Source organism: Taudactylus pleione, unplaced genomic scaffold, assembly GCF_031769625.1.
Source record: "Taudactylus pleione unplaced genomic scaffold, aTauple2 ptg000230l, whole genome shotgun sequence".
Taxonomy (NCBI): domain Eukaryota; kingdom Metazoa; phylum Chordata; class Amphibia; order Anura; family Myobatrachidae; genus Taudactylus; species Taudactylus pleione.
The window spans coordinates 9,610,779-9,638,342 of NW_028284632.1; the positions used below are offsets into that span (position 1 = coordinate 9,610,779).

Genomic DNA, 27,564 nt, shown 5'->3' on the forward strand with positions numbered 1-27,564 from the left:
ATACATCAGTGTATAGTAAGGTGTAATAAGGTGGTTTATCATTCTGAACTGTAATTATACAGTAAATGTCATTTACTATCTAATTTTAGTTTTAGAATTATATAAATGAAACAAATGAGCAGCATTTCATATCCTAGAACACTAGTAGCAGTCTCACACCCCACCGTCAGCATGACAACCGCTCTGTCCCGCCCCTCGCTCACGGGATTGGCTAGTACGGCTTTCCACTCTGTTCCGATGCTGAGCTCAGTCTCTGAATGGATATTGCTTAGTACACGCCACCTGGACTCAGTTTGATCGCTCGGTGGATGAGCCAACGCTGCCGGTCGATGGGCGGAGCTATGAGACCGGGGCGGGGCTTAGGTTGACAGCAAAGTGTGTGGTAACAAAACACGAGTGAGCGGAGGTCAGGTGCGGGGAAGGGGAAGCCGGCGTTATTGTGTGCAGCCACAGGTATTATATTGTCACTTTATTATGCTATACTCAGTGTAAGGAGGACAGTAATAGGAATAGAATGTGCTACTTATTATGTGCTAATCTGTTACCTGATGCAGCAATGCACAGCCCCAGTGCATGCAGCATTATACACCTCATGCTGCCCAGGCATTGTGGTGGGCACAGTAACCTCCATATAGGTGGGAGGGAGACCTGTGTCTCCCCAGCTGTGGCAATACTACAGTTCCCAGCATGCTCTGCAGAGACCTGTGACCCTGCAACAGCTGGAGATCCCTAGTATAAGTGACAGAGTGCAGTCATTGATGTTTGGCAGGTCTTGCTGCGACTTATAGTTCTACATCGGTTGGAGAGTGGCAAAGGCTAAGCCTGATTTTCCCAATGCCATTTATATAGCTGGGAATTCATGATTAGATTTGTAGTTGTGTCGCCTGATTTGCACAGTGCAATAAGTGTTGTTACATTCCGTCCTAGTCGTGTAACTTACCTTTGTACTTTGCACTACATGTCTGTCACCTGTCGTTTTTTAGCACCTGACTTTGCGTGAACTGATTTTGAGTTTTATTATTATTTGGTATTAATGTGCATTCGCCATCCACTGTCATAGATTACATGGTTGCCTCATTATTAATCAATGAGCCACTAGAAAATCCCTCCATACAGGCCTATAAATACTGGGTCGTCGCTGGGCTCCTACTCCATAATATAAACAAAAAAGTAAATTTCGTGCTTTTACTATCAGTTTTTGACATCATTACCTTCTTTGTATGGCGTTGCTGTTTTATTTATTCATATATCACACATATTTTACTGTGATTTTATTTATGTTGACATTTTTTTGTTTTGTCCAGTTTCCATGTGTTCTGTGGGCCTGATTCTGAGCCGGACGCTATTTGCAGACGTCGTTCCAAAAAAGGGGCCAGCAATTTAAATTGAGCACTCGCTCTTTGCGGTTTGTTGACGCCTCTATGTCTGAGCGAGCGAACTAAAAATGCGCTCGCTATTTTGTAAAGACGCCCCTTTGCTGTTCGCAACACACGTCATCTCCGGTATTTATTAGATTAATCGGGTACATCGAAAGGCATCTGAACTGCTCGCAGTGCTTGTGGTAGGTTTTTCTTACCGCTATCACTGCGAGCAGTTCAGGCTAAAAGACAACCAAGTGACGTGGTCGATGACGCTCCTTTACTAATTATGCACTCCCATTAAACGCCCTTTTGACCATTTGGCATGCCTGCGTTCGGATCTCCACTCCCCCCGTTTTCAAGCACCTTCCCCTGTTACCACCCACAAACGGTACATTCTGTCAATCACATTAGCAGCCCCTCGCTGTTTTGCGAGCGCACAATTTCCGACCGCAATGACTGGTTTGCGCATGCGCATTACGACCCATACGCATGCGCAGTTGTGCGAACATCGTTCAGAGCGAACGAGCGGCCGCTTACGAGCGGCACTGAATCAGGCCCTGTGTGTGTTCTTTTTGTTTAAATATCTATTTGTTTAAATGTAAAAACTTTTTGACAAAAATAGATACAATGTTAAAGGTTAAAAAAAAGAAAGTCCATACATTAATGTTCATTTTACTTTCTAGGGTTTCCTCCTCTCTGAAACAATGGATGTTTTAATATACCTGGCCAGTGTCCTGGTGCTGCTGCTGTTGTGGATCAGAGTAAAGGGCTTTGAGTACATCATCGTCCACCATAGATGGGTCTTCGTTTGCTTATTTTTGCTTCCTCTCTCGGTAGTCTTTGATGTATATTATTACCTGAGAGCATGGCTAGTGTTTAAGATGTGCAGTGCTCCCAAACTCCATGACCGCCGAGTAAAGGAGATTCAGGACCAGGTGAGATATGGTTACCCTATGGTGTTCGTGAATATTTTTGCATAGTGAGGGAGTATAATTATTAGAGAGGATCTGTGATGCAGAAGGAAGCTGCCTACATACCTCTCAGCAGCTGAGATTCTGCATTTGTTTATAGTGGGGGGAAAGGCTATAATATGGAACATAGGAGCTGATTCAGAGCTGCTCGCTAGATGTGTTCGCTCGCACGATGTGTATGCAAATTGCGTAGGCAGTGCAACCACACAGCATTGCTTTAGCACACCCACTATTTCTTAGAGAGCGATCACATAGTGTATGCAGACACCCACCAGCCTGTTTTAAGATGCCCACTTGAGCACGGCATGTCCAGGAAGTGTATACAACCATCAGTACATCAGGTAACATCGGATGCGATCGCAGCGCTTGAGTTTGATCATACCCTGCCGCAAGCACTGCGAGCACTTCAGTGTAAAAAAAAGCCAGGTGACGTGTACTATGATGCTGTCTTTTAATTATGCTCATCTCTAAAACTCAGTTGAGATGCTCAGGCACGCCTGCATATACACCTCCACTCCCCCGTTTTTAATGGCCAGCCCCTGTTACCACCTACAAATGGCTTCCCCTGTCACTCACTCTGCTGGGCTGTCTATGCGCAGCAAGTGAACGCATTGGGAACGATTCTATTCAGCGCAAAGTGAATAGCGCCGGGAATTAGCTCCCGGAGCTATTTATTCTGCGAGAAGTTAGGTCGGGAAAGGTTCGTTCTCAAGCCTTAAACAGGGTGTTTAGGCGCGAGAATGGGCATTCTCCGGCTAAACTTCCTGGCGCGATGCTGTTTTCCCGGCGCTATGGGCTGAAAATAGCATCTCGCTTGGACTTCTGTCGCATTTCTGCTTGCATCCCCGGAGGAATGAGAGAAGAAATCCTAGTCGGGCAGCGCATATGAATTGAATAGCTCCGGGAGCTAATTCTCGGCGCTATTCACTTCGCGCTGAATAGAATCGTGCCCATTGTGAACTTCGATAAGGTATACGCACGCGCACTGCGATTCATGCACACAATGCATACACACTGCATAGCATCGGGTAGCAGCAAGCGTTTGCCTCTTAGCGAGCGAGTCTGAATGAGCTCTATAGCTCTTTCTACTTCAGGGTCCATAGGGGGTCCACAGGGTTGACCTTGGGGTATAGGTTGGGAACCAAATCCGGGCACCACGCAGTTAAAGCTTTTAGCTCCCAGGATGCACTGGGTCCACTCTCCCTATAACCCCACCCCCAAGCCAGAGGCACCTCAGTTTAAGTTGGTGCCCGGCCGGAGTCGGGTCACCGTTAGCGCAGGGGGAGCTGATTAGCAGCCCCTAAGCTTATTTTATTTTTTTAGGGACAAAGTTTTTTCCATGGACTTTGGACTCTTCAGAGCGGCAGCGTCGGACTGTCCATAGGACGTCTAAGCTGCCGCTCCGTCACCCCGCTGGCGCTGAGACGCCAGTACAGATCTGGGGATCTCAGCGGGACCCCAGAGTCTGTACTAGCCGGACTCTGTGGGCGCCCAGGACTGCTGCCGGATCCACGGGGAGCAGGTAAGGTCGCGGATCACCGCTTGCGGTGATCCGCGCATTTCAAATGCAGTCCTGTGCCTCCGGTCTCAGGGGACAGACCGGAGGCGTCGGCAGTGGCGGCGGGCCCCCCATACCCCGTGTGTCCACTAGACCACCAGGGACTTAACGATCGGTGCAGGGAGCCGGCGTCCCGGGGGTTAATAGCCGGCCAGGGGAGGCAGCCTTCCCTGTTACAGCGGCTCCTCCCCTCAGCTCAGCGCGCCTTTCAGTATCCATAGTCTGGCGTCGCTGAGCTGCTTCCTCCGCGGGCCACGCTTCTTCTGAGGTCTCCAGCGGCCATTTTATCTCTGTGGTGCAGCAGAGATCTCCGGAGATGGCAGTGAGTCCAGTCCCCCTGCGTACCTCACCATCAGGTCAGTGTACACAGCGCTGTAGCCTTCCCAGACACTGAATCTGGGCAGTTGAATGCAGTGTAATAGTGCAGTATATTATATGACATGTTTATGTATATATGTATATATCTGCATTGTATGTGACTTATGCTAGTGCTGACTGTCTGTACTTTATTCTCTCACCTGTCAGTGTATATCTATCCCTTTTCTTTATCTGCCCTAATACAGCTGTACTAAGGGTGGTTCTGAGACCTCACATTTATATACTTGTTAATATTTGTGTGGTTTGTCACATACTGTTGCGTGCTGCACGTTGCCATATTTTAGATGGAACTGTGTGTTGCATACGCTGAAAATGGGTCCCTGCAGCTAATTTTTGGCATCAGTCAGGACCAGTATAGCGCTGCTTAATATTTCCGCCAAGATTGGTCAGATATGTCTGACCAGGAGATAGAGCGTTATACTGCACCTATTTTTACTATCCTGCAAGTCATGTGCTGCAGGTGTTAGTGCGGAGGATTTGACTCATAAAGGGTTCTGTATGTGGCGTCATCTGGTGCTGGCCTCTTTCACGACCCCCTTGGGCGGTTTGTTTTCTCGGGATCCTCTCAATTGCGGATCGCCGGGCGGGCCCCATTGTTGTACCTCACTTGGGGTTACTTCACCATACTGCCCTTTTCATCTCAGGGTATCTCGCAGCTTCTTGCACTCTTCCCCTGTGACACAGACTACCGCTCCCTGCAGGGGTTTTTCGCAGTATATGAATTCCCCCTGGTGCCACAATAGTCTGTCATTCCCCTTGCAGGGATTACCACAACAGCCACCCTGGGTGGATGTCGTTTTCTACGAAACGCTAATTGGCGTGGTTGACGCCCTGTGGTTACTTCCCAGTTGGCTCTGCCGTGAACTGGGTACTGTTCGGGGCTCTTTCCCTCTTACACGGGGGGAAGCCTATTTCAGGTATTATTATCCCTGCTTTAGGGCTGGTAGCAGTTCCATTCTGGTTAGAGTGAATGTTGACCTGCACCTGTATCATACACCCTCAGTATTGCGTGCCTTCGGGTTCCCTGTTGCTGACTAGCGGGTGGATCGCATAGCGGGACTCTGGCTGTTGCCAGATAGGAGGTGTTACAACAGTGTTTGGCCTCCTGTCCCAAATTCCCTGAGGGTCATCACGAGCCCCTCCTGGGGGGGATGGGCGTGTTACTCGTCTGATTACAGACGTTACTACGCCTCCCATTCCTGCGTGGTCGGATTCTTCGGATCCGTAGGTGGTAACTCCGCCTGAAATCAGTATACTTGCTTTCAGGAGTTGTTACCCATCCTACCATGGCTATAGCATGGTTGGTTAATACTATTGCATATTGGGTTGATGCATTTGTAACGTTTTTTCCCCTCCAACACGTCGGGGGTTCAAATGTATTTGGTCGCTCACGTAATATATGCTGTTGTCATAGGTGGAAATGCCTATATTGGATACCAGTCTCCTAACTTTCAGAGTTCCGGCTGCGACTGTATCCTCCGTAATACCCTATGGCTGCGCTCTGGGAATGCAGAGGTGCAGATACCATCTTTAGGGTTGATATTGTTTGGTCCTGACCTTGACAAGATTGTAGTAACATTGGCAGTATTACTAACGACAAGTTTACCGCTTTCAGCTATGCCCACTACAAGGCCTCAGACTAAGTCTGTTAAGTCTTTTTTGACCTCTGGGTCAGCCTAAAGGTCTGTTTCTTCGTAGACTGTCGGCATCTACAAGGGCCGACATATCCAGTACCGAGCAGGCCTGGACTGCCAGTCGATCCTGCTTCTGAACCTACGGATATCTCTTCAGCCTGACGGGACAGGCCTACAACTGGGAGATACCGATTTTCTCAGTTCGCCCGGTATTAGTGTCAAGTTGCCGCGGCTACGTGGGTAGGAGGGTACGCCCTCTTTACAAGGGCCTTACAGATCCAGAAAGCTATGCAGTTGTTGCGGTAAGCGGAGCTAATTAGGCCATCCCCACTATCTCAGTGAGGGACTGGTTGTTCTGTTTTCTTTCTGGTGCGGTGGCTGAATGGTCCTCTTTGGCCTATTCTCTGTCTCAATTCCCTGAACCAGTTCCTAAAGCTACCTGGGCTCAGGAGGAAATCCCTATGCTCCATCATACGATGTTTGGAACCTGGGGACTTTATGGTATCACTGGATATACAGGACGCGTGCCTACGGGTACTTACAGAGACCTTTCCTCAGCATGGGCTGAGGTTTGCTGTATCACAGCAACACTTACAATTTTTCGGGCTCTGCCTGTTGGGACTGTCCTCAGCCCCACAGGGGTTTACCAGCGTTTTGGATTTTCTGACAGTTCTTCTGTTCAGTATATACCAATGCTCCTGTACCTGGACGGCCTCCTGCTCTTAGCGGGATCACCGGGGTACTTTACGGCCAGGTCAGGATGACTGTGGCTTCTTCAGGGTGCAGACGTTTAATCAACGGGGAAAAAGTCCTCCCTGCATCCCTCTCTGGGTATTCTTCATCTAGGATCCCTGCTGGATTCTCAGAATCTGAGAATTCTTCTGGCGTAAGACGGAATCTCCTCTCTTCCATTAGGAGTACATGGTTGTCTGCGCAGTCGACAGATGTCTTTACACTCTGGGATGCATGGTGGAATGGGCTCAGTTCCATTCCAGGCCTTTCCATAATTGGCTCATCTCCAGATGGAATGAGTTTTTTCTGTCGGATAACTGTTCAAACGATGATGCTCTCTCCGGAGGCAAGTCGGTCCCTGTCCGGGTGGCTATGGCCATCTCGTCCAGGGTTTTCTTTGCTATGGACAGTGTCTGGATCGAATCCTTTTCAGTGCAGTTGGACGTCTGTCGATTCCACCCTGTCAATTAACTTACTCTGGCATAACTCTTGTTTCCCGGTGAACCTGAAAAGGTTCAGTCCGACAGGGTCAGGACAGTGGCTTCCTTTTTAGCAACACTGTTCGTTGGGTGGCAATGACAGGTATGTCACATATTCGGACATAGTCCGAGGGTCTCCTCCCGACCATCTCGGCAGCGTTCATTTCAGGAGCTCTCCATTGGGAAGCGGGAGTCCTCAGCCGTCACGACGTGCATCCCGGGGACTAGTCTCTTCCCCAAGAGAGGTTTCATCTCCTGGTGAGCAGGGGGGGCCCCCCTGAGGTGACCCTCATGGCCTTCTGACTTTATCACACTATGGTGTTACAGTTCAGCTCTGGGGATTCTGAAGCAACCTTCAGCGACTCTTTGTCGGTGAAGTGGTCCTTCCACTTTGTGTACCTGTGTTCTCCGGTCTCCCTTCTTCCTCGAGGTCTTTGGAAGTGTTTTCAATCGAGACGGAGATGCTTTCCTGCTGGTGGCTCCTGATTGCTCCAGATGTCAGGGGTACTTGGATCTTCGGAGTCTCTACATCGATACTCCATCCCTGATGCTTCACTGCCCGGACCTGTTGTCTCAGGGTCCTTGGTTTTGCCTTGGACCTGGGTCGTTTGTCTTTGACTGTGTCCTTACAGTGGTCTTACGGCTTCCCTGGCTTTGTCATCGTTGGAATGATTAGAGCACATGGATCAGCTTTTGCTGGGACCTACCACAAACTGTGGCAGCCATAAATCTTATGGTATTGTACCTGTCGATACAATCCTCCGGTGTCCAAGATTTCCAGATATTCTGGCATTCCTTCCGGCTGGCTTGGGTTTCACACTTGGCCTGGTCTTCCTGACAGTGCGGATCTCTACACTGTCAGTATGGTTAAGATATGGAATTGCTCCACTCTGGTATCCAGTTCATCCTTTGGAGTGTTTTCTTGATTATGCCTCCATTTGTCCTCCCTAGGGACTCCTGGGGAGTAAGTAGTGGTTCTTCGTTACCTCCGGGGACAGTCAATGGAACCGCTGGTTGTGATAGCCATTACATGGTCTATTGCTTAGGCTCTCTCTTTCTCTCAGGGTGTTTATATCAACCAGGAGAGTGTCTGAATTGGGAGCGTTCTCATGTGGCTCCCTCTTCTGGAGGGCATCATGTCAGGGTGGGAGTTGCTCTCGCCCTGTGTTGCTTCTTAGTGGTTTTCAGGTTCCATATTATTCTGGAACTTATGGTACGGCCATTCTGTCCCCAGTCCTCTCGGCTGGTGTGGCCTCATTGACTGTGGTCTGGCCTCTTTGGATTTTTGTGATCCGTTCAGGTTCCTTACGGAAATCGGACTCCTTATTGGTGGTCTGAGATTTCTGGTTTTCACAGGAAAGGATGGCCGGCCTATAACCAAATGTTGGCTGGATGGCCTCGTAGGTCTTCCTCAGGGGCCTACCCATGGGTAGGCCTTCCTGTTGTTGATGCTTGTTTTTTCTCGGGCCATGTGACCCTCGTGTGCGGCTCGCTGTGGCGCCTCGGCTGTTTTACCTTACTAGGTGGCCACGTGGTCTTCTGTCCACACCTTTTTAAGGTTCTAGGCATTGGTTTCCTTTGCCTCTCAGGATGCTTCCTTTTTGGCGACGGATTCTCCTCTCAGCACAGGAGCGTCCCCACCCTTGGTTGAACTGCTTTGGGACATCCCCAAGGTCAACCCTGTGGACCCCCTATGGACCCTGAAGTAGAAAACAAGAGATATGGTAAGAACTTACCTTTGTTATCTCTGTTTCTACGAAGTCCATAGGGTCCACAGGGCGCCCGCCCTGACGCACCTGGCTTCATATGGGCTGTGTGGCTGGTCACCGGTTTTCCGTCTCCCATTTCGGTGAGTATGGTTATTGAGTGTTCCAGTTTTCTCTCTCTTTTTCTCTCCTCCTCCGGCCTTTGGCTACTTACAAACTGAGGTGCCTCTGGCTTGGGGGTGGGGTTATAGGGAGAGTGGACCCAGTGCATCCTGGGAGCTAAAAGCTTTAACTGCGTGGTGCCCGGATTTGGTTCCCAACCTATACCCCAAGGTCAACCCTGTGGACCCTATGGACTTCGTAGAAACAGAGATAACAAAGGTAAGTTCTTACCATATCTCTTGTTTTTCTTTGGTCACAAATAAAACCTGATTTAGAATTTGGGGCAAATCCAACTAAAGGGTGAAGATTTGTACACGGACAAGTCATGTTGGGATGCAAATGGTGCACATGCAATTGTCTTGCTTTTGCATGTAGCACACAACTACTAGGCAGCTTTATATTTACAGTGTAATTCAGCACTGAGCTAAGAGGTCTACCCTTCCCAACTCCAAATCCCTTTACTAGTTCCTTCCTCCTATTGGCCGGTTTACACTCATGAATTCTTGTATGTTTCCTTCTGTGTGGTACACCGCACTCTAAAGGCGACATCGTTATCATTCAATCAATCATTAATCGTGGAGTAAAATTTCCAAAACGACCAGTGATGCGTGCTCCCGCTGGTCATTTTCGACATCTATCATCGCCTGAACATGCAGGCCAACATGCCAATATCGACAGGTTGTGCATGTTCGGGGATGAGGGAGGGTGCCTGCACTGAACGACATATTGTTCAGTGTGGGTACATTATCCACTGCACAGGATGATGAACGATTGTACGATTACAATGTTGTAATCGTACAGTCGTTCCACTCTCGTGTAGTAGATACGCACCTTAAGAATACACTTGGTTCTTATATTTTTATATTGTTACTTTAACAGTTCAGTGGTAGTACGTGAGATTACACATGTCAAATAGGCGACCTTATTGTGTTTAGGATTGGACGAACATATAATAATAAATAATAAGTTTAATGCAGGGGTTCTATGGGTAGGAGACTTGTATGTATGAACGTTCATTGATGTAGTATAAAAAAAGTGTGTTTTATTTAAGTGTAGATGAATTTTGCAATGTTTTCTATTTGAAAAACAATATTTTTGTTTTGTGATTCCCTTATTAGTATGTTTAGTTTTATATATCATATTATTATTATTACAACAGTTAATCCATTGTACAGTGTTGGTACACGATTATCACATGACGTTCAGCAGACAATCACATGATTGTCTGCTGAATGCTGTGCATGATTTCCCAGGTGCGCCGGTGGAAGACCGATGGAAGTAAAAACTTCATGTGTACCGGTAGACCAGGCTGGCTAACAGTGTCACTTCGTGTTGGGAAATACAAGGACACGCATAAGAACATAATGATCAATCTTATGGACATCTTAGAGGTTGACACCAAGAAGCAGGTGGGTCACAGACAGGAGTTTGCAGCTGTTTTCTTGAGGATTTTGTGTAGCTATAGATATATGTTTTTAGATATTTTTTTGGGTTAAATAATAAGAATATCTTCCCAGGAAATGAATGCACAGCAATCTTTGCTCTGAATCTCCATTTCCCTCTTCCCTTTCTCATTTGAAATTGTTTTTGTTTAGGTTGTCCGTCTGGAACCATTGGTGAATATGGGTCAGGTGACTGCCCTGCTTAATTCTATTGGCTGGACTCTGCCGGTGGTTCCTGAGCTTGATGATTTGACAGTAGGTAAGAAGAAAGTTTGTACTTTTCTGTTTCTGTCATCTGTCAGCTTGTACATAAGAAACAGGTTGACGTATAATGGTTGCTCTTGGAAGGCCATATAGCGATTGGCCAAATCATTATGATCAGTACTTTGTTGGACTGCTTTTTGCCCTTAATATGGCTTGAATTCCTCTAGATATTGATTCTACTTACTGTCGGTATGTTTTGTGGGGACTATTAGCCTAAATGTGATGAACTGTATCTCCACAATGTTGCCTCTGCCAGCCAGAAGAGTTGTGACCATACAAGAAGGATGTATGCTTTCGTACTGTTGTCTCCATATATTCCCCCTACCATCTGCATGGTGTACAGGTGTTTCACCCTGTTTGCAGCAAATAGAAATGGCCTATGGACAAGCCTTCTGCTTGAGTAGCCCATAAGATGCAATATACTGCGTACTATTCGTTGAGAGGCCATCTGAATTGTTCCCTGATTCAGGTTACCCGTAATTTGATGCACTGCTGCCATCTGTTAAGATGCCCATCCACTAGACGATTAAATTGAACGATAACGAAATCGTTCATTAATTGTTTGCAAATCGTTTAGCGGGTCGTTTAGACATCTATCATCGGGAAAACATGCTGGACAACCTGACAATAACGTCAGGTTCAGCATGTTTGCAGATGATTGATGTGCATACTCTGAATGACTGCTCGTTCAGTGTAGGCTCATCACAGACTGACAAACGACTGCACGATTACAATGTCGTAATCGTGCAGTCGGTTTGAGGGCTGCTAGTGGATGGTCAGACTGAACCAGTCTGCCCACTCGCCGTTCCTCTTGAGCATCTAGTAGCCTTTACGACCACAGGCCTTGCTCTCGGACCCAGTTTTTTTTTTAGTCTGCTGGTTCACTCTGTGTAGCCTTAAAAGCTGCCACCCTCAAACATAGAACCAGAGCAGCCGTTTTGCTAATTCATGCACTGCTGCTGCTGCGAGCACCAACAATCATTCCACGTTCAAAGTCTGTCACATCACGTTGTTACCTATTGCTTCATGAGTGATATGCTTCATTATCTCTGCATATCTTTGCCTTTCCCATTTCATGTGGATGTGCATTGATAACTAGACAGTACTAAGTTAGACAGACACCAGAAAGAAGACAGTGCATAGGTGACAGGCAAAATGGTCGACAGCGTATTATGTTGACATGGTCAAAAGGTCAACACAGAAAAGGTGGACATGTTGTTTTTTTTTTTTTAGGCCAAACCCAACCCTAACCCTCAGCATAACCTTAAACGTAACCCTACCCTATAAATAACAAAAAAAAGTATCAACCTTTTGACAATGTTGACCTAATGCACTGTCAACCATTTACCTGTCGACATTTTAACCCTGTGAACCTATTCACTGTCTACCTATTGACTGTCTATCTTGCTACTGTCTATCTACCATCCAGATACCTCTTACACAGATTCAGGCACCCTACGTCGGCATTATCTGTGGAATAGCTACTTTGCATAAAATCGCCTGTCGTAGTAATTTGGGCACTCAGCGTTTGGATACAGTGGGAATGGCCAATGATGATGTATTTCTTTTTCTGCAGGTGGTCTGATTATGGGAACAGGAATTGAATCTTCATCCCATAATTTTGGACTCTTCCAACACATCTGCTTGGCCTATGAACTTGTCCTTGCGGATGGAAGCCTTGTGCGGTGTACACCAGTAAGACACAATTCCTATTTACTATTGATATATTAAGGTACTTCTATATTGTATGCAGATTTAAAATGTGTATGCTCTGTGTAATGGAACAATTCTGTAATAAAGCCTCATTTTCAGACGGAAAACTCTGACCTCTTCTATGCCGTCCCCTGGTCCTGTGGTACTCTGGGGTTCTTGGTTGCTGCAGAAATAAAGATAGTCCCAGCTAAGAAGTATGTGAAGCTACAGTACACTCCTGTGAGGGGTTTGGAGAAGATCTGTGAGAAGTTTGCCATGGAGTCCAAAAAAAAAGATAATTATTTTGTGGAAGGTTTGGCTTACTCATCTGATGAGGCAGTGATAATGACTGGGGTCCTGACTGACGAGCCTCAGCCCGACCAGGTAAGTAGCACTATACGCAAGGAGGGTGAATGAGGTGAAAGTAACTATTTACTAAAGGTATTTAAGGATGTATGTCATAGTTGGCGATGTAGTTACCATCCCGGCGCTCAGAATACCAATGCCTGAATCCTGACCATTGGTTGGGTTTAGGGTTAGGCACTAGGGGGAGGGTTAGGGTTAGGCTGCGGGGGCAGAGAGTGTTTAGGGTTAGGCTGCGGAGGGGAGGCTTAGGGTTAGGTTGCGGGGAGAGTTAGGGTTAGGCTGCAGGAAAGGTGGGTTAGAGTTAGGGGGAGGGTCAGGGTTAGGACACTTACCTAAATATGTCAGGATTCTGACTGTCGGGATAGCGCTGTCAGTATTCTGACCGCCGGCATCCCGACTGCTGGGATCCCATACCCAACCCCATAGCAGGTAGATAACAAGAACAAACAAAAAATTAGCATTTTTATTTATTACTGTATCAATATTATGTAAGTGTTGTAAGTATAGAAGGAATAGTATTATATTTAGTGCCGTTGGTAAATAGCTGACTGGGAGACAGGTTATGCTCTGATGCAAGAAGGATGGGAAAATGTGGAGGTTGAAGAAGAGAATGGAACATAATTACATACAGTATATGCTTTTAAACACAGGAACACTACCAGGAGTCCTCAGTTTCAATGGTTGTTGTAGCCCATTCTAGAGTGATGGTAGCACAAATTCTATAGCAACTTTCCCAAAACACGTTAAAACTTTGGGTACTTACAAAGAAATGCGTGAGGGCATAGTTTCCAGGCATATTGTGAGACAGATCACAACAATATACTACGGGAGTTTGCCAGTGACCGTTCTGTATGTGCAGAGAGCTGCATTGTTATTTTGTCTGTGGTGTAGGGAGGTCTTAACCTACGGCTTCCTATAAAGATCAATGATGGAGAGGGGGAGACCATTGATGAAGCGCAGAGCTGTGTGGTATATCCAATATACCAAGGTAGTCATTAGGGAAAGCACCATAGATTGAATCAGTCTTTTGTTATTAGGCGGATTATCCTAAAGAAAAGACCTACAGTATAAGTAGATTTAATAACATTTCTAAAAAGGAAAAGGGATGTTGTTCCCATGGCAACCAATCAGATTTTAGATATAATTTTCTATAATGTACTAGTTAAATGATAGCTACACTCTTAATTGGTTGCTATAGGCAACACCTGCACTTTTTAGAAGTTTTAGTAAATCTACCCCCAAGTTTCTACCTCTGCTTTCTTAGTAAATCCTACATGTCAATGCAGAGAGAGCATTACAATTATTAAAGGGTATTCTGACAATTTAAAGCCGCTTATAGAATTGCTTTACAATGACTATTTGTTAGATCCAATGACTATGAATGGGTTACCATTATGTACTTGTTAAATGTATTCACTGTGGACTTGTTTTAGAGTTAACGTTAGTTGGTTGCAAGTGCAGCTGCATTGTGTGCCCGGAGATAAATACGGATCTTGTCCAGTATTCAGAGCTGGGCGCATCTATACGACTGCACCTATCCATCCTACCGTGAACGTAGCCGTCATCACTATCAGCGTCAGTCCTATAAATGGTGTAAAAGATCCGTCTGCTATCAGATGGACCTCTGCAAATGCTCAACACTGCTTAGATCACAATTCTGCATATACGCCAACGACACGCCCCTCTGTAAACCTCGTCTACATGCGAATGCCCAATTGCTACCCAGTTACACCAATTCAACCTCTAGTAAAACGTGACTGAGATTTGCATGGCCCAGAATCACCTATAGATACATTTCAGCTCCTGTTGCTAAAAATTGTAAGATCTGTCTATGAAACTGACTCACATTTAACTCTGAATCGGGTCCTATGTACTTCAACATTGGAGAGGTGTAATACCAGCATATTGTAATGTTTTGCTTAGGGATTTCCCATATCTAATATTCTTTTATAAATTGTTTTATTTTTTGACCCAAACCTGATCCTTAAAAACTTTTTTTATTTCATTTTAAAGATCAATAATATTGGAAATTATTGGAAACCTTGGTTTTTCCAACATGTTAAGTCTTATTTGAAGAGTAACCGAAGTGGAACAGAGTACATCCCCCTACGGCATTACTATCACAGACACACACGGAGTATCTTCTGGGAGTTGCAGGTAGGTGTCCAGCTCCGCCAGTGCACAAGTGCTCTAGAAAGATAGGATTGTACCAGTGCTGCTAGTAGGACTAGGTTCATAATATAATGTCGATAAACATCGCCTGTTCCAAGACGTTAGCGAAGTATTAAGAGTTTATCGTTTATTAATAAATGATTTATTAACAGTGTGTCAAAAAAAACCAAAAAATTTGTAATAAACTTTTTTCTTTTTGTTCTCCCTTTGTTTTAGGACATAATTCCTTTTGGTAACCACCCAGTGTTCCGGTACCTGTTTGGTTGGATGGTTCCTCCAAAAATCTCCTTATTAAAGCTCACCCAGGGCGAGACCATCCGAAGACTGTATGAGCAGCACCACGTGGTGCAGGATATGCTTGTTCCCATGAAATGCCTACAAAAATCCATCACTGCTTTCCACAAGGAGATTAATGTGAGTTCTAAACAATTGTTACTGCAATGTACAGAGAATATGGCAAGCTTCAAAAAAAATACATTTTTGTTATTGATAAATTATTTTCTCTGTGTCCTTTTTTTTGATTGTTTTGCAAAAATTTTTTTTTTAAATGTTCAGACTACTGGATCTGATTTGGATGCCTTTCTTGCCCCAAAACGTTATGTCCCACAATCCTTGAAACAGTCTTCCATGATGATTCCCTACCAGTTAGGAATTGGTAATCAGGGGTGTTCGAGGAGTTTAGTTGCCCAGTGTGAATCGAAAAATGGCGCCCCCTCCAAAATAAATTTGTGGTCCTATTGCCCAGGGTCACTTACAGGAGCATGGGCCTGATGCCCACTAATCAGTGCCACAGGCCTAAGGCCTGATTGCAACCACGGGTCTAGTGCCCGACAACCTGGTGGTCTAGGGAGGGGTTAATGACGGGAAGGCCTCATAAAAGGCTTACCTGTCTGGCGGGAGAGGCTGCAGTGGAGAGCTTCGTTAGCTCTTTTACTTTCCCACTCTCCAGTCCTCTGCTGCATTCTTCTGCTAAATCAGCCACGGCGATTGCATATGCAGCTTGATAGCCCACTGTGTGCTAAGATACTTGCAGTGTCTGCATCAGGTCAGACCAGCTGTAAATGCTGCGTGAGTGGTTGATGTGCATCGATGGTACCGATGTTTATGCAGAAGACCGACAGTGGACGGATGTGAGATAGCAGCAGTGGGAGTCTTTATGTCGGCGGTGCTTTGGCAAGCATTAGCCAAATGCTTGCCAATTAGCATTCGTAGCTGTGATCGCCCGCTGAATCAGGTCCACTGTCCCAGCGCCGGCCACTGATATGTCCCACTGGGGACACCTCTCACTGGACTGCAGGACTGCTGGTGCTGGAATCACACACTCGATCCCAGTGTATAGCACATCTCCACACTCTACATTGCCCTGGCCGACGGCGCTCCTCTCTTCCGGGCCTGTCATAGCACCCAGGGCACGTGCCCCGCTCACCCTGGCCTTGTTACGCCACTGTTGGTAATGGCTCACCTGTAGACAGATGGCGCGCCTCCTGTTACCACAGGAAGGAATACTTAATATTTTGTAAGAAAGTGAGGCTAGTAAGGAATGGACATTGGAGGTCAGCTGAAACCTGGGTTTTGACAACCCTCATGCACTGAAAACCTGAAATATATCGGATCCCAGAGTCTGAACCCTTTCCAGAGAGAAAAAAAAATTGTGTGTGACACCCCTAATGTGGACAGTGGTGGAACTTGCACCCCACCACCCAGAGATGGAATTACCTCCACCGTTTAAACACATGTCCAATTTTCCCTTGGAGTTCTGTTTGCCCTGTCTACTAGGCCCCAATAGAGCCACACTCTGTAGCCTGTTAGCTGTTGGAGAAGACTCTCTGCTAAATCATTCCCTTATCTATAGTAGGAAGGCAGGTTGCCCTGGGTTGCTATCCAGGACTGCAGGAGGATACAGGCAGAACAAAGTCCTGATTAATCTGCAGGTAGTTTACTCTGATAGTTGTCACAGCCATTATCTGCATCATGCAAGGATTAAGGCTCAAGACAATCCTGTAGATCACTAATATGATTTAGGCTTTCTAGTTGTCAGAGTAAAAGGACAAAACCCTTCCCTGAGTAGGTAAGAAACAAACAGGAGACCATCCTCATTGGGTAGTTACCATTGGTCCGGGCCATATGCAGGCTGATGTGGCAGGACAATTGGGAGGAAGAAGCACTGGGAGACAGGTTATAGATAGTAGGCACATGCATCTGTAAAGTGCAAGGTCCCCGACCAGTCCGAAACTGCTTCTATAACTCCTACTATTGGACACGTCATGTGTGCAAGACTCAAATGCTGCTGTGTTTATTTGTAGCCTGATTTGTTGCTAAGGGCTCTATTTACTACAATCCGCATATTGAATGCGGATTGTAGTGTGATATTACCGAGTGAATTCGCATTGCGAATTCAGGCAATATCACAGGGATTTACTATAAATCCCTTGCAGGGACAGAGCTTGTGATAAAGCTCTGTCCCTGCGGATCCCATCCGCACTCTAGTCGCGGTATTTTTGGAAAAAATACCGCGACTAAGAGCCCGCGCATGCGCCGACCCACCGTCGCTGCTACACCCCCACCGGCGCTAAGCCCAGCCCCCCGGTGCTAAGCCCTGACCCCCGTGACCCCCCCCCCCCCCGCGACTCCCCCTCCCTTCATTACACTTACCTGCATCCTCCTAGCCTCCGGTGATCTCCCCCGGGCTTCCCGATCAGGTGATCTCCCATACTGCACTGGGGCCCGATCACCTGATGACCGGGCAGCAGTGCACTGTGGGAGACCAGCTGACCGGAGAGGAGCCATCACCGGAGGCCCGATCACCGGTCCCTGGATTCAGGTAAGTAAAAAAAAAATGTTTCATTTTTTTTCTTCTTTTTTTTACAGCAATCAGCTTGCGGTCTATTTAGACCACATAGCTGATTACTGGTACCGGCTCCCGCCTCTGCTCTCCCCGTTAGAGCAGAGTGGGAGCCCGGTAACCGGGGGAGACCCTGGATAACGCCACCTCCCAGGTGGCGTTATTATCACAGGGCTTCCCCCGGTATTTTTTTACAATTTATTTTTAGTAACTATGGTCGGATCACATTTCCCATTACAATTATGGGAAGTGCGATCTGCTTTACTAAAAATAAGTGATACTAGGGGTTGGAGTAGAATTTTACAAATTCTACTCCAATTGCCCTATAGTAACTACAGGTGAAACTAAAATAATGTGAAAAGTGTGTGAAAACACCCTTTTTCACTTTATTTTAGTAAAAATAATGTTAATAAATAGAGCCCTAACTCTTTTAAATGTGATATACTTAGATATTAGTGAGAGCTTATCATGTTGATGGATCTTTGGTGCAATATATCTACATACAGTATAGCCTGTTTGTATTTAATTTCAGTTGTAGTCAGTGTTAGTGGTATATTTACTGAAGATCATATTTAATCGATTGAAAATCATTCAAAATCCATCAACATTTTTATTGTGTTTTTAAGTATTAGTAAATGTGTGATTTAGCCCCACAAACACAACATCGATGGTAATCTATTTTGAGTGATTTTTAAAATCAATTAAAATCAACTTTTAGCAAATATACCCCTAATGCTGGGTACACACCAGACGATTTCTCGGAGGATATGGCGAATTGGACGGACATATCATCTGGATCGTGTAGTGTATATGCACTAGGCGCACCCCTGCACAGCGACATGGGGGTCATTCTGTTGACCGTGCATGTATGGCAGATGGAGCGAGCCATCTGCCGAAGCCAAGAGGTGAACGATGTATCGGTCGGTGGGACACCGGATAGTGCAGTGTGTACGAACTGCCCGTATATCGTTCCAATCGTACCATCAGGTGTCGCATTGGCGGGTCGGGTAATGTGTACCTGGCTTTAGTGTCAAGAATTCTAGACTAAGGGCCTGATTCCCTACGGATCGCTATTGCGATTACACACGCATGTCTGCTGTGAAAATATGCTAATGAATGCAATCGCAAAGCCGTCGTACAGCCAGCATAGAGATGCCCACTACCGCTATCTCACATCTGTAATACCTTGCAGTCCTGTGTCTACATTGGGAACATCGAGTAATATTGGCCCCTCACGTACAATTACAGCAGGTCTGACCTTACTCGGAAATTCTTATCCGCATCACACGCAGTGATTGCTCAAGTTGCGTATGCTTTCACAGTGTCAAATTTATGCACGTCCATGCAACGGCGTTCAAAAGGACTAGCACGCCTGCGTTTCTCTGACCACTCCCCCGTCACCACCCCCAAACACTGACCTCCGTCACTCAAATTATCAGGCATTCGCTATTTTGCAAGCACATGAATTTCGGCCGCAGTGACTGGTTCGCGCATGCGTATAACGATCCGTACGCATGCGCAGTTGGGCAAACATCGCTCGGAGCGAACGAGCGTCCGCTTACGAGCGGCTCTGAATCAGGCCCAAAGTTACTTATGGTCGATTTTAATCTATTAAAAAAATCTGTCAATATCGATGTTGTGTTTCAGAGACTAAATCACATATTTACTAACAGACAATTTTTTATATACATTTTTCAGTGTTAGTAGATGTGTGATTCAGCCCCTGAATCGACCTTTAGTACATTTTACCTCTAAATCTCTCTGCAGATTAAATCTGCCCTGTCTGCAGTGCAATGTGGTTTTCCAAGGCTCAAATTCCTTTTTTTGCTTTGTTCCTAACCAGGGGCGGATTGGGATGGAAAACCAGCCCGGGAAATTTTTGGAAGCAGCCCAGGGGGTGGGGTTTGTTGAGAGGGCGGGGTCTGTTGAAGGGGTGGAATTATCTCTCCTTATCGTGCCTGATTCTGAGTTGGATGCAGTTGCGGCTAATACTAACCCCTTGCATGGTGTACAGCTGTGCGTCTGAATGTGCAAGGACTAAAGGCCCCCATACATCAGAGATTGATTGCAGCAATCGTGCAATTTGCAATCGATTGTGTATAAAAATCTTTCCCTCTTTCAATCGATTGTGGCAATTCTGCAATCGATTGAAAAAGGGAAAGATTTTTATACACAATCGATTGCAAATTGCACAATTGCTACAATCAATCTCTGATGTATGGGGGCCTTAACACGCTCAATTTTACCATCTACAGACACTGCAATACCACTTGGTGCGCCTTTAGATGCCATCATCGGTTGCACCATTAAAATTTGCACCAACCCTATGCAAGTTGCATTTCATCCATCTGAGTATGTCCTCCAATGCGAGCAATTCAGAATCACTGTACGCAGCCACTTTCTGCAATACGATCCCAACATTCTATTAACCTGCCCATACTATGCTACATCTGCGTCTGATGAGCAACTACTTGTAACCGCCCAGGAATGCCCAACACATTTATAATATTGATATTGCTTTGCAGAAATCAAGAATTAAACAGCGCCTTAATGATCTACATTAGACTCAGGGAATCATTTTATTTAGTATTTTCTCATAGGCCTGATTCTGCGTGGGATGCTGCAGCACTCGTCTGTGCGTCCTTTGCCACAGTTGCATCTGGAACCTTATGCTAATGTCGCTAAACTCCTTGCATGGTGCACAGCCATGTGTCTGAATGTGCAAGGATTGAGAATACCCAATGTTAGCGTCTACAGATGCTGTTATACATCTTGGTGCGTCTTTAGACGCTATCATCAGTCCCACCAATCACAATATGAGCGATTCAGCATCTCTTGACAAAAGCACTTTTAGCAACTCGCCCATGTTAACCCCAATAACACGCCCATACTCCACTACATTTGCGTTTGATTAGCCAACCGCCTCACTGATGGCAGCACATCACCGCCTCACTGATGGCAGCACATCACCGCCTCACTGACGGCAGCACATCACCGCCTCACTGACAGCAACACATCGCCGCCTCACAGAAAAGCAGCACATCACCTCCTCACTGACGGCAGCACATCACCTCCTCACTGACGGCAGCATATCACCTCCTCACTGACGGCACCACATCACCTCCTCACTGACGGCAGCACATCACCTCCTCACTGACGGCAGCACATCACCTCCTCACTGACGGCAGCACATCACCTCCTCACTGACGGCAGCACATCACCTCCTCACTGACGGCAGCACATCACCTCCTCACTGACGGCAGCACATCACCGCCTCACTGACGGCAGCACATCGCCGCCTCACTGACGGCAGCACATCGCCGCCTCACTGACGGCAACACATCGCCGCCTCACAGAAAAGCAGCACATCACCGCCTCACTGACGGCAGCACATCACCTCCTCACTGACGGCAGCACATCACCTCCTCACTGACGGCAGCACATCACCTCCTCACTGACGGCAGCACATCACCTCCTCACTGACGGCAGCACATCACCTCCTCACTGATGGTAGCACATCACCGCCTCACTGACGGCAGCACATCACCGCCTCACTGACGGCAGCACATCACCTCCTCACTGACGGCAGCACATCACCGCCTCACTGACAGCAACACATCGCCGCCTCACTGACGGCAGCACATCACCGCCTCACTGACGGCAGCACATCACCGCCTCACTGACGGCAGCACATCACCTCCTCACTGACGGCAGCACATCACCTCCTCACTGACGGCAGCACATCACCTCCTCACTGACGGCAGCACATCACCTCCTCACTGACGGCAGCACATCACCTCCTCACTGACGGCAGCACATCACCGCCTCACTGAAATTGGCACATCACCACCTCACTGAAATTGGCACATCACCGCCTCACTGACAGCAACACATCGCCGCCTCACAGAAAAGCAGCACATCACCGCCTCACTGACAGCAACACATCACCGCCTCACTGACGGCAGCACATCACCTCCTCACTGACGGCAGCACATCACCGTCTCACTGACGGCAGCACATCACCGCCTCACTGACGGCAGCACATCACCTCCTCACTGACGGCAGCACATCACCGCCTCACTGACGGCAGCACATCACCGCCTCACTGACGGCAACACATCGCCGCCTCACAGAAAAGCAGCACATCACCGCCTCACTGACGGCAGCACATCACCTCCTCACTGACGGCAGCACATCACCTCCTCACTGACGGCAGCACATCACCTCCTCACTGACGGCAGCACATCACCTCCTCACTGACGGCAGCACATCACCTCCTCACTGACGGTAGCACATCACCGCCTCACTGACGGCAGCACATCACCGCCTCACTGACGGCAGCACATCACCTCCTCACTGACGGCAGCACATCACCGCCTCACTGACAGCAACACATCGCCGCCTCACTGACGGCAGCACATCACCTCCTCACTGACGGCAGCACATCACCTCCTCACTGACGGCAGCACATCACCTCCTCACTGACGGCAGCACATCACCTCCTCACTGACGGCAGCACATCACCTCCTCACTGACGGCAGCACATCACCTCCTCACTGACGGCAGCACATCACCGCCTCACTGAAATTGGCACATCACCACCTCACTGAAATTGGCACATCACCGCCTCACTGACAGCAACACATCGCCGCCTCACAGAAAAGCAGCACATCACCGCCTCACTGACAGCAACACATCACCGCCTCACTGACGGCAGCACATCACCTCCTCACTGACGGCAGCACATCACCGTCTCACTGACGGCAGCACATCACCGCCTCACTGACGGCAGCACATCACCTCCTCACTGACGGCAGCACATCACCGCCTCACTGACGGCAGCACATCACCACCTCACTGAAATTGGCACATCACCTCCTCACTGACGGCAGCACATCACCTCCTCACTGACGGCAGCACATCACCTCCTCACTGACGGCAGCACATCACCTCCTCACTGACGGCAGCACATCACCTCCTCACTGACGGCAGCACATCACCTCCTCACTGACGGCAGCACATCACCTCCTCACTGACGGCAGCACATCACCTCCTCACTGACGGCAGCACATCACCTCCTCACTGACGGCAGCACATCACCGCCTCACTGAAATTGGCACATCACCACCTCACTGAAATTGGCACATCACCGCCTCACTGACAGCAACACATCGCCGCCTCACAGAAAAGCAGCACATCACCGCCTCACTGACAGCAACACATCACCGCCTCACTGACGGCAGCACATCACCTCCTCACTGACGGCAGCACATCACCGTCTCACTGACGGCAGCACATCACCGTCTCACTGACGGCAGCACATCACCTCCTCACTGACGGCAGCACATCACCGTCTCACTGACGGCAGCACATCACCGCCTCACTGAAATTGGCACATCACCGCCTCACTGAAATTGGCACATCACCACCTCACTGAAATTGGCACGTCACCGCCTCACTGACGGCAGCACATCACCGCCTCACTGACGGCAGCACATCACCGCCTTACTGACGGCAGCACATCACCGCCTCACTGAAATTGGCACATCACCGCCTCACTGACGGTGGCACATCACCTCACTGACGTTGGCACATCACCACCTCACTGACAGACATACACATTTTAGAAACATTTCATGTATTTTATTCACTTACACTGTTTGCTAGTTACATGCTTGTTAAAAAGAATTCAAATTAAACAGCCTATTCTGAACTATCTTTTTCTCTTGTTTTATAACTGTGCCACCTATTTTGTCATAACAGGGACCATTTTATAAGATAGATATGCCACTGTTGGGTGTGCGGTTGCGATCTGATAAACACACGCCTAGGGTGGTTGAACGCACCAAGGCATGCGTATAGCAGAGTGGAAACGCACTCCCGAGAGTAGACCTCCTCTAAAGGCATGAACCTAAAGCGTAAGTGACATCAGGTAACCACTTGCTCTGCTTCCCTGATGACGGGATAATACCCGAAAAGTTGGATCAATAGAAGCAACTTAACTTATACACAAGTCTCCGAGTGCCGCCAGATGACCATGGTGTATGTGCATATATACATATATATCAGTTATTAAACAGTTATCTACAGAAAAGGCACTCATCGGGCTTCATAAAAGATGAACACATGCAGTGCTGCTTTTCCAGTGTCTTGGATTAATTTTAATCTGTCATGACACATTATGTTCGTCTCCTGTGAAGTTCTGAGTGCTGCCCATCCACCTGCTGTATAAATATACATATATAATATGTATATATACAGTATGTGTGTGCATATATATATATATATATATATATATATATATATATATATGATCCGGACATAGTCTCGGCAAGTGGGACGCTGGCCCTTAGAATCTCGGCGCTGGCAACCCGAAGATAGTAGTGGGGTTAGAGGGAGGGTTAGATTCTAGGCGGGAAGGTTAGGTTTAGGGAGCGGGGGGGGGGGAGGATTAGGTTTAGGCACTACAGAGGAGGGTTAGATTTAGGCAGTGGAAGGGAGGGACAGGGGTAGGAGGAGGGTTAGAATACCTACCAACAGGTGTTGGTATCCTAACCCCATCGGGAGGCCGGCGTTGGCATTTTCATTGCCAGGTTCCTGAGCACCGGCATCCCGTACCTAACCCATATAAATATACTTATATATATATATTTATATATAAATGTGTGTGTGTGTGTATGTATATATGTATATATATATATATATATATATATATATATAGCTCTCTCTCTATAGCCATATCTATATGGGTATAGCTATAGTTATGTATACATAGCTAGCTATATATATATATATACACTGTATATATAAATTTTTTCTTGCCACTGCATGGCAGGCAGATATATTATACAGGCAGAAGCAGCACGATGGTTTGCTCTTTACTTACTCTGTCACAGAAGTCTGGCCGCGCCCACTAGCTCCTGTTCCTGGATGGGGATGATGCTGGCAGCAGCTGCTGCTTGTCTGACGGAGCTGGAGGAGGACCTCAAGGCGGAGCCGTCAGTGGTGCCTGACCAGCTCCGCAAAGGCTTATGGGAGGAGCTGCTTCTGCAGCTACCCCGTCTTGCCTTCCTGGTAACGCTGTGCTGTCAGCTAATAATACTCGATCGGAGCTCAGCTCAGCTCCGATCGCGGCAGCTGGCCCGGCGGAGGAGTGATAGAAGAAGGCCACTCAGGGGACAACGGGGCCGGCCCAGCGGGAACTGGCCCGGGGTCCCGGTGGCCCAATCCACCCCTGTTCCTAACCCTGTATCAGCCCCTTTGTTGGGTAATTATGTAAATCTTGGGTAAGAAACCGTAGTTCTTGGGCTTTTGTCAGGACTCCTGAGTCCCAGGTTGCAGCACATTTATCTTTCTGCTCTGTAACTGTATATTACATTTTGAGGCATATGTTCTTTTCTTTATTACAGGTTTACCCACTTTGGCTTTGTCCATTCATATTACCAAGTCAGCCAGGCATGGTACATCCCAAGGGCAATGAGGCTGAGCTCTATGTAGATATTGGAGCATATGGGGAACCCAAGATGAAACACTTTGATGCCAAGGCTTCAATGCGCCAGTTAGAAAAGTTTGTCAGAGATGCTCATGGGTAAGTTACCGATATAAATTCCAGTTGTAGCCTCATTGGGCAGTTACTTTACCTGTATTATTTGCATGGACTTATTTGGTCAGTAGCACAAAAAACTATATTATTCCAGTACAAATGTGCAATACTACACTATTTTACCCTTAATCACTGATCTGCCTATCGAGGAAATGGATAGAATTTTGGGGCCTATTCATCATCGATAAATGGCCCGGTAATCATGTGGAAATGCTAGTTTCCGCATATTTTAGTTACCGGGCCATTCATCATTAGGGGTCCCAAATGGGCCACCTGATATTCAGCAAACTCCGAAAACTTTTTGGAGCTTGCTTGCAAGAACAAGCGCCATGTTCAGATGGCGCTAGTTTTCTGATCCCCCGCTCCTTCATATGGGTTCCTATGGGAAGGAGTTCCGGGGATGCGAAGAGGGATCCAAGCGGATCCCTCTGCCCCCTTCTCACTACCTTTGCGCATGCGTAGCCGCGCCAACGTGGAGGAGGTAAGTAATGCAGCTACTTCTGTAGCTGCGATACTAACCGAGGGGACAGTTGCCTTTCAGAGCAGTTGTCCCCGCACCGAAGAAATGATGAATTAAGTGTTCCCCGCTGCGAGTTGGATACTTAAGTATCCCTTGCAGCGAGATCAATACTTAATCATCGGGGGCCATGCGGCCTGCGATGATGAATAGGCCCCTAATTGCTGTAGCATCTGTTGTACAGCTGCCGGAAGCATAGAGTGTGATTTGTTTATTATACCCCTCCTGTGGTTGCTTTAACTGTTGCTTTAACTGATGTTGTAACATTAATTTACTTGGGGCCTGATTCATGAGATATTTGGGAACCCGTTTACATACATCTCTGATGTTTTTAGATCTGCGCAGAGACCGCACTACGCATGCGCAGATCTGGGGCTGTGATGTTGCTCGCAGTGCCCCAAATGCTGCAGCATGATTGACTTGCTGCTGGCATTTGGGGGTGGCAACAGGTAACGTCCTCGGATGCATCAGCGAATCAGAGAAGCCTACAGGTGGCGTCTATTTACAGAAGACGCCTCCTGTGGCATTAGTCTATTATCACACAGCTGCTGAGTACAAAGACGCGGCAACTGTATGATTTGCATCCGTTTCTGACACAGGCCATTGGTGCGCATATACAAGCAGACCAAATGCATATTTACATCCTGTAGTTGTTCATTTGCCTCCAAATGATAATTATTTCTTTCTCTGTTCAGCTTCCAAATGCTGTATGCAGACTGTTACATGACCCGTGATGAATTCTGGGAGATGTTTGACTCTTCTTTGTATCAGAAGCTGCGAGAGAAACTGAACTGCAAAAACGCTTTTCCAGAGGTGTATAATAAAATCTGTAAAGCCGCACGTCATTGATGGCAAAAGACATAAGCTACAGAAATGGACTGTATACAAAAACCCATACTACAAGCCTTTTCCCAGCCGCTTGTAGGGGCTCTGAGCCTAATATTGTGCCATCACTGAAGCAAAGACTCTTTAGAAGCTGCACCTTGTACAACCTTGTGCAATTACACCTTGGCAGTCCCAGTGTAACCTATTGTTGTCCAACGCCACTGATTTTTAGGTCCCATGTAATTCAGACATAATAATTGTGATAAGAGGTCCAAAACGGAACCCAAGTTTGGGAAATGAAGTCCGAATTTCTATCCGAGGCTGAATGTGAGTTTTTTTTTTTTCAGAAATGTGAAACCAAATAATGGTAATGTTTGTGTATTGGGAAGTGCCAACAAGCATAATGGTTTAATCAAGTGCTTTGTTTGTTTGTCTATATTTTATTATGTCATAATAAATATTGGGTTGTGTGTAGCCACCTGTGACTATTTATGAAATGCATATGAGCAATGCTTGTACACCAATATACTTACAGCATCTGCCTGTACAAATCATTCTGTGGGCCCGATTCAGAGAAAAGCATTGGGCCCAACTGCGCATGCGTCCGAGAAGCACTACGCATGTGTCCTGATGGTTACCAGTAGGGATCGCAGATCAATATTGCATAAAGATCCATGCAATTGCAGTGGGGCTCTTGGGCGATGACTGTGGGGTGGGGGCTAACGGGAGCGGTCTTGCCCGTGACACTGGCGGCCATGGACTATCAGCAGGTCCAATGGTGCGGCCATGGATTCGCGTTGCAGCCGGTGAGCTTCTCTATAAAACACGCATCCGCTGCAGCATTACCCTACAGCCGCTAC

The 27,564-nt window shown here is 47.2% G+C and overlaps 1 protein-coding gene across 2 annotated transcripts; it reads left to right on the top strand.

Annotated features, from left to right (window-relative positions):
* Window positions 1-326: 326 nt before the first annotated feature.
* Window positions 327-27,182, top strand: DHCR24 (24-dehydrocholesterol reductase). Of its 2 annotated transcripts, none has more exons than XM_088479367.1 (10): window positions 327-453; window positions 2,045-2,296; window positions 10,235-10,390; window positions 10,577-10,682; window positions 12,264-12,382; window positions 12,488-12,763; window positions 14,759-14,902; window positions 15,134-15,331; window positions 25,169-25,347; window positions 26,575-27,182. In XM_088479367.1, exons 2-10 carry the CDS (start codon window positions 2,066-2,068, stop codon window positions 26,726-26,728), a joined length of 1,563 nt encoding a protein of 520 aa, XP_088335493.1. In that variant the 5' UTR covers window positions 327-453; window positions 2,045-2,065; the 3' UTR covers window positions 26,729-27,182. The 2 variants fall into 2 exon arrangements, with proteins under 2 accessions (XP_088335493.1, XP_088335494.1); XM_088479368.1 differs by having other exon boundaries at window positions 328-453; window positions 12,500-12,763.
* The last annotated feature ends 382 nt before the right edge of the window (window positions 27,183-27,564 follow it).

Bases quoted from the DNA above. Each gene is read 5' to 3' on its own strand.
- DHCR24 (XM_088479367.1), top strand. From the start codon at position 2,066: ATGGATGTTTTAATATACCTGGCCAGTGTCCTGGTGCTGCTGCTGTTG. The intron at 2,297-10,234 runs GTGAGATATGGT...ATGATTTCCCAG, and splicing joins TAAAGGAGATTCAGGACCAG to GTGCGCCGGTGGAAGACCGA. The intron at 10,683-12,263 runs GTAAGAAGAAAG...CTTTTTCTGCAG, and splicing joins GCTTGATGATTTGACAGTAG to GTGGTCTGATTATGGGAACA.